Source organism: Diplotaxodon limnothrissa, linkage group LG9, assembly GCF_057381915.1.
Source record: "Diplotaxodon limnothrissa isolate DT_005_m linkage group LG9, D_limnothrissa_male_GT1.1, whole genome shotgun sequence".
Taxonomy (NCBI): Eukaryota; Metazoa; Chordata; class Actinopteri; order Cichliformes; family Cichlidae; genus Diplotaxodon; species Diplotaxodon limnothrissa.
The window spans coordinates 2,185,649-2,199,142 of record NC_140604.1 but is presented as its reverse complement, the minus strand read 5'-3'; the positions used below and the strand labels follow the sequence as shown (position 1 = coordinate 2,199,142).

At 41.6% G+C, this 13,494-nt stretch overlaps 1 protein-coding gene and 1 pseudogene across 1 annotated transcript in view; both read right to left on the bottom strand.

Moving 5' to 3' along the window:
* Nucleotides 1-13,011, bottom strand: part of LOC146624969 (uncharacterized) — a 16,660-nt gene extending 3,649 nt beyond the window's left edge. The window contains exons 1-7 of the mRNA XM_085361875.1: nt 12,909-13,011; nt 12,460-12,622; nt 10,508-10,700; nt 9,646-9,742; nt 9,495-9,556; nt 860-974; nt 565-626 (exon numbers count right to left, since the gene is read on the bottom strand). Of these exons, the coding sequence (XP_085218001.1) occupies nt 565-626; nt 860-974; nt 9,495-9,556; nt 9,646-9,742; nt 10,508-10,700; nt 12,460-12,622; nt 12,909-13,011 (795 nt within the window). The remainder of the gene's footprint in view (nt 1-564; nt 627-859; nt 975-9,494; nt 9,557-9,645; nt 9,743-10,507; nt 10,701-12,459; nt 12,623-12,908) is intronic.
* Nucleotides 5,845-7,028, bottom strand: LOC146624970 (histone H1 pseudogene; annotated as a pseudogene).
* Nucleotides 13,012-13,494: the final 483 nt, after the last annotated feature.

Sequence of the window (13,494 nt, the reverse complement as noted above, 5' to 3'; positions counted from 1 at the left end):
TTTTTCTGAGTATGCCAAACACTAGAGATGAAACAGTGAAAGACTCAGTTTGAGCTCAGATGTCAGGACAGTGTTCTCACATACCTTGAGTTTGTCTGTGTCAGACACACACACATAGTTAAGCATTTTCTGTTTCACCTTCAGTTAAATACAGTTCTAACTCTCACCCTAACTGCAAGGAAACAGAGTGATTAACCCTTACCTAGTTAAGTGAAGCCAAAGTAAGACAATACTAAGAAGCTAAAGTGACTGTGAGTAAAAGGTGCATGTATATGCCTGACACAGAAAAACCCAAGGTTTTCAAGGACACTGTCCATCAGCCTCATAATGACATCTGAGCTCAAACTGATGCTTTCACTGTTTCACCTCCAGTGTGTGGCCACTCAGTAAAACACACTTGTTAAGGGGACACTGTGGTTAGAAAAGACCTCCTGTTCTAAATAGAGGACATTTCCACCACCGCTGCCAGAAGTTTGCTAAAATACTCAAAATGGAGTTTCGTGTAAACACCATAACACTTCTAACCATTGGTCAATTTTAAAACAAAGGTCAATTTCAACTCACCTCACAAGCAGAGTCGTTAGGCACAGCTCTGGATGATTGTGGCACCTCTTTCGATTTGCTCTCTGTACAAGGGAACACAAGGAGATTCAGTGCTTGACTTTCGTTAAGTCAAAAAAACACATCTACGCATAACGCAATCAATTCACATCCCTGACTGTTACAATTCTACTCAAAATATCCATCAAGACACTATAGAATCATCAGAAATGTCCCAATACTGGCACATTTTTCATGCAGCAAACCTTCAGGCATGTCATGCATTGCCAGAAGTTAACAACATTTACTCAAAACTGACCACTGGTAAGTTCTTCTGAGAACGCTTGGGGTGACAACTCCTGATACTGGACACCAACTTCACCAATTAACTCTTTCAGAGAAGAAGTGCCACGCTGACCTCCAACAGAATGCACCTAAAAAGATGCAAAGATGAACAAGCATCAATGGTACAGTGTCCATCTGATCAAGAGGGACACTCTCAGTCAAACCTTAAAACACCCAAATGATGTTGAGAGGGAAATGCACTGTTAAATGATGACTACCTGTACTTACAATGATTTAAAGACTGTACATGCAGTATAATTGTAATCAATTGATAAACATGATCTTTACAAACCACATGATAGGTTTGTAGCATAAACCTATTCGCTGGAACGTTAAGACAATATAATTACACTGCAAGCAAGACACAAGTAGGCAAACTTCTTCATGGTACTCGTGCACGGGAGAGAACCGGACAGGCACCGTTCCTTCGCTTGACCCCAGTAGCTCTCGTCCGTTCTCCCGTATCACTGTCCTTTTATTGAGGTTACATGAATATGCATAAGTTCATTAACATATGACGTCTACATACACAAAGAGTACCTTGCCTGTGTGTGTGTGTGTGTGTGTGTGTGTGTGTGGACTGCTGATCAAAGGGTCAAACATCCTTGGTCAGGAAGAGGGTAGCCTCCCCCTCACCCTAGATGGTTCATCCTAGATAACACGGTGAGGAAGTCCTGCAGTTCATCTAAACAAAGAGCACTTAGACTAGAACAGACGCAACTACGTTAATCCTACCATAAAATAATAAGACACGGTATGACCTCTCATGCTCCCAAAGTGCTGTCTAATACACACAAAGTTTGCAGACTATCAAGGATCAAAACCTCTACCAATCTACAACTAATTACAAAACTCTAAGCATATATAAGTAAATATTTCTAAGCATAAATGACAATCAACAATACAAATCTAACATTTCCCCCCTTTTTGACCTTTATGCCTGAAAAGTTCCCAGGTATGAATACCTCATGTCTGACAGTTTCAATGCAAACATTTTTATACTCAGCATATGTCAAATCACCCTAAATTACTGAAAAGGTACACAGTTCAACAAATGTATTAGCAGTTATCCCATTCATTGAGCTCATCTCATGGCAAACTGCATCTTACGAGCAAACAAAGAAATTGTTAATTTAATAGTGAAAATAAAAAAGTAACATTTTCAAAAACATCTCAGCTTGGTAATGCTTCCTCCAGGTGTGCACATCACATGCCTCTCTGCAGAGTGGTTTGAGTTCTGCAGGGCGTCATGAATGTCTCTTCCAGTTGTTTCCATCGTTGTCCATAGGACCAGAGTCCAAATGTATGTAGAATAAACATTCAAACATACCAGTTGGTTTTGTTGTTTGTCAACATGGTTCTCAGCTATTTCCAAAGCTGCAGACCTCTCAGCACTCTAGTTTTATGGCCTCCCATTACCTCACTTCAGGCCTTCGTCCTGTGAGGGGGATATTTATGACTCCTTCATTGTCCTTCATTGTCCATACTCTGCAGAAAACACCTCTGTGGAAAGGGTGCAGGGTTGTCTTACTGCTATTATGATCCCAGCAGCCTTCAGAGTGTCATCGTATGCACAGTACAGTGGCACAGCGTTAGGTGATGTTCATAGGAAACTGCTGTTATCACCACCATAGCTTCTGGTTCCTGTGCTTTTCACAGAATCATGATGTCATCCTCGAACTCCTTCTACGCTGTCGATGGAGCTTGGCACGCTCCTCATCCCCTGAGTGTTTATGTTCCAACGCTGCTGAAGGTTTAAGGCAGAGCACGTCGTACACCTTAGTCGTCTTCCTCAGCGTCAATATTGAATCTTTCATTGTATTTAAAATCTTGCTGTGGGAAGTCTCCTCTTGATTTCCTGGAAGCTTAGTAGCACAGCTCTCTGTGTGATGTCTGCTGTGCTGAAGATGATCTCTGATCCTCCTGAAGCCTCTCTCCCATCTTGTGGACGATCGTCTCCTCTATTTTGCAGGCAGTTTCATGGTCCTTGCTGTGGCTCCAAGGTCTGATTTCATGATGGGCCCCAACCAGCTTGATCTTTGACCTCAACCACTGCCTGGTCCTGTCAGCTATGCGCTTCTCACTGGGCCTCTGAAGATTTCTCAGGAGATTACTGCTGCACCTGTATTTCCTTGCTAGGAAGACAAACTATTTGGAGAGTATGTCAACAATCATCAAACCACATTCTTTAGTTCAGTGAACTTCACTTATAGGCCATCAAAGCCTCATCTGAACATGGGTGCACCACTTGCATAGGTTTAATATTTGTAAATAAAACGGCTAATCACACAAATCACTGCAACAATAATAAAAAACATTGTTTAATGTTAATCCTTGGACCCCTCCTCTTGACGCATGGACACACCCATGCGTCAACTCACCAAACCTGGATTCCAGTCTTAAAGAAAAAGATTAGCTAGATCATATCCCAGGCAACATCAGGGCATCTCCTCCCCTGGAGCAGCACCACCCTGGACCTATAATCCTGCAATGAAAATGTTAGTGTGCTTTTCATATTAAGTTTGCTTAACACCTGGCTCTCCCAGGAGCCTGCATACACACCATCATGGCCTGGAAAACAAAATCTGGAAGTAAAATCAAACTCCATACCTGTAAACAATTGTATCATAAGGACAAGAAGCATTCAACATCAGCAAGACAAGTGTCATGTGCAGGTTTTCTCAAATCAGTAAACTACAATTATTTTCATAAGTCGCCTCAGACATGGATCACCCCATCTACTCAGGCAACATTAATGTAATCGGTGACTGCTCTTAAGCAAAGTCACTCCACTTATATATTACTATGGGCTCAAAAGTGGCCAGCTAATGAGCCCATATCAAACTATCCCAGAAACACTGTATCTCTTATTTGTTTTACTCATGTCACTTGTCCGTTTCAGCTGAATCTTCCACAGCATTCTCAAAGAAACTAACATTAGCAATACACATTGACTGTAGTCAGACAGAGGTCAGACACAGGTCAACAGGTTCCAGAGGTGCCATAAAAACACCATAAAGTCAACCCTAGCTGTGGAAAGAAGTAACACCAGTTCTCAACACAGGAAATTTCACACATGTTATTCACATTATCAAAGTAACCTTCACATTTTCCCATCAACACAATGCAACAGCATCACCACTCATAACCTGTAAACACAGTTTTCCTCACACATAAACCCAGAAATCCTGTAGTAGGAAAAAACATCAACCAGTTGTCCTGGTATAAATCGCATCATCAATTCACATGAAGAACTGGCATGCTGATAAATGCACAGACACAGAAAATGGCATTTAAAAGGTTAAATCATCATGCAACCTCGAGTGTTGCTGTCATCTTTCTGCTCCTGTAAAAGGAAACACATGGGTTCATCTGCACCTTTGTCAGGTGGGGGTTAGCTTCACACAATCATGTTCAGTCAGTCAGTCAGTTATTTTAAAATTCTTACTCATTCACTCAGTGGTTCCTTCTTTTGCTAATTGTGGAAATTATCATCGCATTCGTTTCCACGCTCAGCAAAACGACGTTATTTCAAAAAGAAAAATAATTTAGACCGGATTTCCTCGTTGAATCCTTTTTGGGGGGGACTCTCATTTCCTAATTGTCCCAAATAAGTGGCTTTCTCCTGAACCCATTTTAAATGTGGAGAAACCCACTTGCAACAATTTTCTTGACGACGTGTAACGCTTTTAATTCCCGACTTGCAGATCTGCTCAAAGAAAAGAAATTCACAAGCAAAAATCAGTGCTTGTTCAAAAATGAAAAATAAAAAATAACAGAGATTATCAAACCAAACTCTCAGTGCACTGTGAAAGTATCAAAATAAAAAGGCCTTGTTAAGTCATGACACAAACTCCTCATCATCTTCACAACAGGAGAAGAATCATCAGCTAGATTCACTCCAAACCAACCATCAACTGCACAACACACAACATAACCCTAATGTCATATTAGCTATGAGTTTAATCACCCGGTCTGTGCTCTTCACTCATTTAAGCCACAGATCTATTTTATTCAATTTTTCCTTTTTCCCTTCATCATAAAACATGTGACATGCTGTCATGCACTTCACAAAAGACGTTTGTTCTGATGTATTCAGAGTTGTGTATCTAAATACAGGATTCACTCGCACATCAAAACAGGAAACTCAGTGTTTTAGAGTCTCCACTCAACACACAACAACTCCAACACATCTCATTCACTCATACTAGAATTCAGTCACCTTTCATTAATCTAAAACCGATCAACTAATTTGCATATCAGCTATTAACCCACTAAGTTGACAGGACGACAGAAAAGCATGTTCAAAATAGTATCACAAAAGACAATTTCCCTCATACAGTAAATTACATGTGCTGCCTCAATCAAGCAGGAAGCTTCTCCCAATTTACCATTTTAACAACTAAATTTATTGTCTGATCACTGGTTGGTCAAACCAGGATCTTTTTTCCCACAAAAGTTAAACTGTTGTCCTGCAACCTGGAGAGTCAATTTTTTGCATTGGATAAATTCAGTATTTAATAACAAGTGTCTGCTAAATTGACACTATTTTAACACTGATGAAAGATAACAAGCTAATTTTCATTGCATGGGTTTGTGTTATTAGGCAGGTCTAATGCATGTCTGTGGAGCTGCATCTCCAGCAGAGCATGTTCTTAAAGCTGCCTTTCCTACACACTTCTCTGCTATTATTTAATCATTTCTTAACTAATGTGCTATGAGTCTTCATGAGTCATTTTGTGTTTGGAATTGTTAGTAGGGTTAATGCATGTTCTGCTTGTGTGTGTGTGTGATTTTGTATATGTTTCTATTTTCGCAATGTTTCAGACTCCGTCTCAATTTTCCAACTTAAGCAGTCAGTTTTCTTTTCCCCAGGTTTGCTAACCCAAATTTTGATTTCCCACATTAAATAATTCCTATGTGTTCTCACCTAGTCTTCTCACTCTTGTTGTCCTCTCACTCTTTTGTCCTCTCCCACTTCAACAGTCCCGGCAGTTCTCCTTCAGCTTTGTCCTGTCTAGTAGCTGAAGTGCTGCTGCTGCCTTCTTGGGCGACTTCTTAGCAGCTGCTGCCGGTTTCTTGGCTTTGGCCGCGGCGGGCTTCTTGGCTTTGCTCTCAGTAGCCTTGTTCATCTTGAAGGATCCGGAGGTCCTGGTGCCCTTGGTCTGCACCAGAGTGCCCTTCGCCACCAGGCTCTTGATGGCGGTCTTGACACGGGCCTTGTTCTTGTCCACATCGTAGCCTCCGGCAGCCAGAGCCTTCTTGAGAGCGGCCACAGACAGGCCGTTGCGCTCCTTGGAAGCGGCCACGGCTTTCACAATCAGCTCGCCCACGCTGAGGCCGACCTTCTTGGGCTTGGAAGTCATCGTCTTCTTCTTCTTGGCCTGAACCTCGGCGCAGGGCGCAGGGCGTGTTTATGATGGAGCCTTTCCCACCACAGCGCTGGCACGTTGAACGCATCATGAAGGGTCCATTTCTTTCATGTCGCTAGCCGCATGTGGCTTGCCCAAGTCACTCAGTCCTTTTTGAGCATTTCAACATGCTGCCGCCGCAGACCCTGGCCTCAGATCCAGCAAGTTTAGCGCGCTGATCTCCAAAAAAGTCCCGAAGGCCAGAAAGACGTCAAATAAGTGTCTCGTGCTGAGAACTCAAACAAAAACTCCTCTTCACGCTGCCATCTTGCTCGCCCCTCCGTGAAATTCAACCAATCAGACAGGAAGATGGGTTTGCTTTCTTCTTCTGCTGCTGTTTATCCACATTGCTGCTGCTTTGCTGGGACTTTTTGTGCTCAGGACTTGCTGCTGTCTCTTTATCATGTTATTGCTTTGGAGCTGCATTCCTTATCTTCAGGGAGGAGTGAGCTCGCTTGTGAGGTTGAGAAACACATGGCACTGTAAATAAGTCAGCCAGAAACTTGGCCTGCATGTTTCCAATGATGTTAAACTATAACTTTCTTCCGACTGCTGCATGTGGAAAATTGATTCAGGTCTGCTTTTCACCTGAAAGTGACAAACTAAGACATGTTCATTATTATCATCACTGCTTAATCAACACACATCTCTCTCTCTCTGTCTGTGTTTGTGTGAACAATCCTTTCTTAAAAGCAGAAAATGACATTGTAGTTGTTTTTCGGCTGATCAACACAAAACCTTTTTCCTATGATTATTTTTCATCTACAATATAAATTCTCTCTCTTTTTCACTCTTCTTTTTTTTTTTTTTTAAATAGCTGGTGACCTGCAAAATCACCGCTCTCACTCACAATCAGAGGCAATCACTTTTGCACAGTGCACAAAAACACTGTGATGTCAGACACATTCACACTCACTTTTTCATCTGCATAAATAAACCATATGGCTGGAGATATGTGCCATGGTGATCCATAAGCATGATCACCAGTTTATTTAATTATTTTTAATCCAACAAAACAAATAAACAAAAACATGATGCTGATGCTACACACACACACGAGTCAAGGTGCAGAAAAACTGCTCATGGAAACGCTGCACACTCTCTGTTTCCCTCTCTTTGAGTAGTTCTCAGACAGCTCTTGATCTGATAATGTGTAGCTTGCTCATCAGCTCAAAAAACAAAAACAAAACTGCAACGCGACATCACACAGTAGTTGCATGCTCTGCCCACAGTGGCAAAGTCTTACACTTACATATTCAACACAGCTTCTCCATCATGTATTTTTAGATGTTTCATACAGGGTTGAGCATATTAGTTGTTTTCACAGGTGTGCTCCATATCTCAACAATGGCTCATAACAAGACGACCGTCTTCCACACAGGTCAAGTGCCTCTATGCACTTCATGAGTTTAAATATTTACCTATATCACTTCACCTCACATGTCATTGTACTGAATTTAAGCAACCACAAGCTTAATGTAGATTACTTTTAACAACTATCCACCTCAATTAAATCTATGGTCTGGCACACAGGCTGCTGTCGATCAGGGCAAGCTAAAGAATAAACATTGTGTCAGCAAGGGGTGGGGGGAAAGCCATTCACCAGAGCATATCTTAAGTGCTGCTGATGTGGGCTGGCCTTCTCCACAGCTCTCCAAGGCTGGTGTGTTTTCTGAAAACTTCTAACATTTGAATCTCTTCCATTTATAAGCCTGCGATTAACCGCACGGCTCAGGTCCGCGTGACCGCGCTCGCGTGAACCCGCGCAGCTGTGGAGCCGTCGCTCTCTCTCTTTTTTACATAAATACTTTGTGCTGCCAGGAGCAAAGTCCAGCACAAACGTCTGTCTCCCTCCGACTCACTCTTGGTTGCTTAGAAACCCATGATAACAACAACAGTCGGTGTCACAGACCACATGTTCTGCTCCGCACACACTCACACACAACAACAACAACGACGACGACAATGACAACAACACAAAATAGGCCTACTGTCCAGCACAATCTGGACCCCGCGGAACTTCTCAACACCCCACTGAGCGGTGGAGAACTCACTACAGTACCCCACACAGCGGTCTGTATTTCGCCCCACTAAGACGGCGAACCAAAAAAAGTTCGAACTGCGCAACTCTGCGACTTAATGCTTCTGTACAAAAAACCCCACTGAGCGGCTTTGTACATCGCCCCACTTAGACGGCGAATTTTAGCCCCACTGAGCGGCCACGGACAACGCCCCACTGAGCGGCGAAGACGTAATTTTAGCCCCACTAAGCGGCCACGGACAACGCCCCACTGAGCGGCGAAGACGTACAGTTATAGAGTTGGACTCTAAACTTACTCGGTGTTGCTTAGCGTGTAATATCAGCCTCGAATCCCGCCAATCGCCATTCATCGAGGAGAAAAGACATACAGCGAATCCACAGGAACTTCCTGGCTGACGTCAGTCTTTCAGCGTGCCTCTCCTCCCCTCGGTGAATGCGATTCCAGGGCTCCGGCATCGAAGGACCAATTAATGATAGGTTTGTAGCATAAACCTATTCGCTGGAACGTTAAGACAATATAATTACACTGCAAGCAAGACACAAGTAGGCAAACTTCTTCATGGTACTCGTGCACGGGAGAGAACCGGACAGGCACCGTTCCTTCGCTTGACCCCAGTAGCTCTCGTCCGTTCTCCCGTATCACTGTCCTTTTATTGAGGTTACATGAATATGCATAAGTTCATTAACATATGACGTCTACATACACAAAGAGTACCTTGCCTGTGTGTGTGTGTGTGTGTGTGTGTGTGTGTGTGTGGACTGCTGATCAAAGGGTCAAACATCCTTGGTCAGGAAGAGGGTAGCCTCCCCCTCACCCTAGATGGTTCATCCTAGATAACACGGTGAGGAAGTCCTGCAGTTCATCTAAACAAAGAGCACTTAGACTAGAACAGACGCAACTACGTTAATCCTACCATAAAATAATAAGACACGGTATGACCTCTCATGCTCCCAAAGTGCTGTCTAATACACACAAAGTTTGCAGACTATCAAGGATCAAAACCTCTACCAATCTACAACTAATTACAAAACTCTAAGCATATATAAGTAAATATTTCTAAGCATAAATGACAATCAACAATACAAATCTAACACCACACTATTTACCAAACTACACATTGATACAATCTTTAGTAAACAGATGAATCCATGCTAACCTCATGCTCAGAGTTGTCTGCTGTAGGTCTAGATGACTGACACTCTGCTCTTAATTCTCTGTCTGTAGAAGAGAACACAAGACATGGAGGCATTAGTGCTTTGCAAGACCCCAGGGTTTAACAGGTAGTGCTTACTCAAGCAGGGACTCACCTGTGAATGAGTCTGTAGAGATCACATGGTGCTCCACGTCATGGGCAATAGGCTCTGCAACACACTGTTGACCAGAAGGGATGCTTGCGATCTTTAGCTGGGTATGAAAAGTAGAACAAATATTGTAAACATCTGGCAGCTACAGTGGAAATGTATTTAATCCACTACGAGTGGTCTTTTCTAACCAGTGTCCCCTCAACCCATGTGTTTTTCTGAGTATGCCAAACACTAGAGATGAAACAGTGAAAGACTCAGTTTGAGCTCAGATGTCAGGACAGTGTTCTCACATACCTTGAGTTTGTCTGTGTCAGACACACACACATAGTTAAGCATTTTCTGTTTCACCTTCAGTTAAATACAGTTCTAACTTTCACCCTAACTGCAAGGAAACAGAGTGATTAACCCTTACCTAGTTAAGTGAAGCCAAAGTAAGACAATACTAAGAAGCTAAAGTGACTGTGAGTAAAAGGTGCATGTATATGCCTGACACAGAAAAACCCAAGGTTTTCAAGGACACTGTCCATCAGCCTCATAATGACATCTGAGCTCAAACTGATGCGTTCACGGTTTCACCTCCAGTGTGTGGCCACTCAGTAAAACACACTTGTGGAGGGGACACAAAACAGATAAGCTTGCAATCATCACTTGGGAAAGTCATACAAATTCAAGATTTAGTTAAACCAGATTGAATACCACCAAGAGGACATTTAAATATTGTGACTAGGGCTGAAACAACTAATCGATTAATCGACAACTAATCGATTATTGAAATAATCGTTAGTTGCAGCCCTAATTGTGACATCTAGATATGCATGTTTTAAACAACAATTCATAGGGGGAAATTTTTTTTTAAATGACCCACCTTTTTCCGCCAGGGCCATTCTTTCCCACCATAGTCATAAGTAATTTCACTTCCTGCCGCAATTTCCTTCAGTGCAAAAAGGCAGAGATGTGGCTTCCCTTCTGCTTCAATCAACTTCATTCTGCAATTTGGTGTCCTGTGTTCATCGTTTACTAGTCGCCCAAATGACCCATCTTCAAGTGCTCCATCAATACTGCAAATTTGGAAACATACATTAAACAAACATTTATAGTGACATGCCTATGAACTATACTATAATTTTTAAGCACCAACACAAACACAACATCCAATACAAGTTTAGTTGTTAAATGCATAGTTGATAAGTTAAAGAGGGTCCATCAGTCAAGGACGCATTGCTTTCTGACTGAGATAAGTGTTTGCGCTTCTACTTGTGCTTAGAGCTTAAACGTGGTTTTGTTGTACTGTTGCGCTGACCTAGTAGGTGTGGCTGTTACTCTTCTCTTCTCTTCCTCCTCTTGCCCACTACCTGCTCTGTGCTGCTGCTTGCGCGTGGCCACTGATTAGACCTTGTGCAATCTACAGCTAAGCGCAGCCTGGTGTGCACTGCTCTGCCAGGTGAGTTGAATTAGAGCAATCAAGGGCGGGCGTGCCTAGTAGACCTTAAAATGCATGCAGCAGCCATTTGACCTGGGTGTGACATACTGAGAGGACAGCAAACCAAGCACAATCCACTTTCCACTGTGAGGAAGACTTTGAGTTAGACGGGCTATCGGTAAGCTCGGACTCATATTTGCTGCTTATATGTTTGGGAAATATGGAAGCTCAATTGTGGAAATGTATTTATGCTTTGGGAAATAGTTACTGCATTTAAGTTTAAAAAATTATATTGATATTAAAATAAATGTTTAAGTTTGAATAGATTGTTTATGTAGATAGTGTTTCCCACACATTTATGTTAATTAATACTAAAAGTAATTACCCCAAATCCTTGGTTAAATCTTAAAACTAGTGTAAATATGTTTGGTTTAATTTAAGGAAAATAATTCTTTGTAAAAGAAAATCCTTGGTTAAAGTCTTTATTAAAATATTTGTAAACTCTAAAATGTATACTTTAAAAATGTAATTGTTACAGAAAGTGTAAAAAGTGCAAGGTAGACCACAGTTTATTTCATCTTTGTTGTTTGAAATTACTCACCTCTGATTCAAAAACTAATGAATGTAAAACTAAAACTAGGATAAATGATAGTTTAGACAAAAGTGGCTTTACTGAAGTGTATATTTTTGTTATTTCATTTGTCTTCTGTATAATGCATTTAATTTATCTGAATGATTAATGAAATGTTCTTTATTTTTTGTGTTGAAAGGTTTTTCACCTATCCATCAAGCCATCCATCTACCTACCTCACAGGCAGAACACTTGACATGTACTATTTTGGCATTGTACATATTATACAGTAGTTTTGGACACAGTAGAACAGTGCACGGGTCTCCGTGTCCACATGTGCCAAATGCGCACAGACACAGGGGCGCTCATTCAGCCCTGGCCATTTGAATTTTCTCTAATTATTTTCTCTATCTCTATATTATATTTTAAATCTTCACAGCAGCGTGAGAACACTGTCTTAGCTGTAAAATGTAGGCTTATATTATTACCCCTCTAACCCCGTACATTACGCCCGTGAGTGTGTTTTAGAGAAGGCACACACAGGCTGAATACGGGGACTAACGGGCCCTCAGCATATGTGGGAGTCCCGTCAGTCCCCAGTACCGAGAGTTCCCGGGGACCACAGGGTCACCGGGAAATGACGGAGCCTTGGTAAGAATGAGATCCCGCTATTCCACGGGTCCGTCACTCCCCCTTCTATAGATTCTGGGGACTGACGGGGCCGGGTACTAGAGGTAAGGACTCGTTAAAGAGCAATATGAGATGTTTGCTTCAGAAATCCTGACCTTGCAATAGAAATGTAAACATTCAGTCATTTTGAATTTACCACAATGTCTTCTGCTTCCATATGAATTCAAACATGAAGCCTGAACATGCGCTGGGGTACAGGTTACGTCTGTGTTCAGCTTCAGTTGCATCAATAAGCTCCCCTCTATACTCGACCACAAAGTCTCCTTGTTTGAAATTGGCTAAAGTGAAGATGCCACGACCTGAAGAAACAACCATATTAGAGACACAGGTGTGGCAGCACTGCAAATAATCAATTCATTAAATATGTATATCTGTAAATAACAAGTATGCAATGTTGTGCTTTTTTCAATTCTACATATATAATAAAGAAAACATGTCAAAGTGCAGAAAACATAAATAGCCAGGCTCGCTAATAACTAAATTATTAAAATACCTTTAATTTTAATTTATATTGATGTTTGTACAGGTCACCACTGGTGATGCGTAACCCCTCAGTCTAGCCTGCAGTGTGTCGAAGTCACTCACCTTTAACTGAATTAATAAATTTAATTTCTAACATTGAATTCTTGTCTCTTCTTGCAAGGATGTGATTAATGGCATCCTGAAGGGGAGTAGTTCTCCATGACATGATTTGCTAAGGAAATAAGATAAAAATGTAAACAACATCAAAACTTCAAGCCTTTATGCTTACAAGGGCATTAGTAAAGCCTGAATGAGAAGCACCCCCCCCCCCCCCCCCCCATGTTAGTGTACTATTAGTTTAAGGTTATTTTAGTTTGATGAGTGCTGGAGGGATTCTGATTAACAGATAAATGGATGGGGGCAAGGCTGTATTTGTGCAGATTAACTTGACTGTGTTCCACCTGTGTTGATTAAGTCAAGTATCTGACATGCTCCACCCAATTTTTCTTATTTCACTAATAGCATGGATACTGAAACTGTTTCAATTGAGTTCTATGCTTTCATTACATTAACATAACAGACACAGACAAGGCTGATGTCTGAGTTGTTTTAACAGAAAGCATGCACTTGCAGATATTAAAGATACTTAAATGTCCTAATTTAACTAAAGCCTAACTCTGACTTAGCCTAAACCTGTCTGTCAAACTAA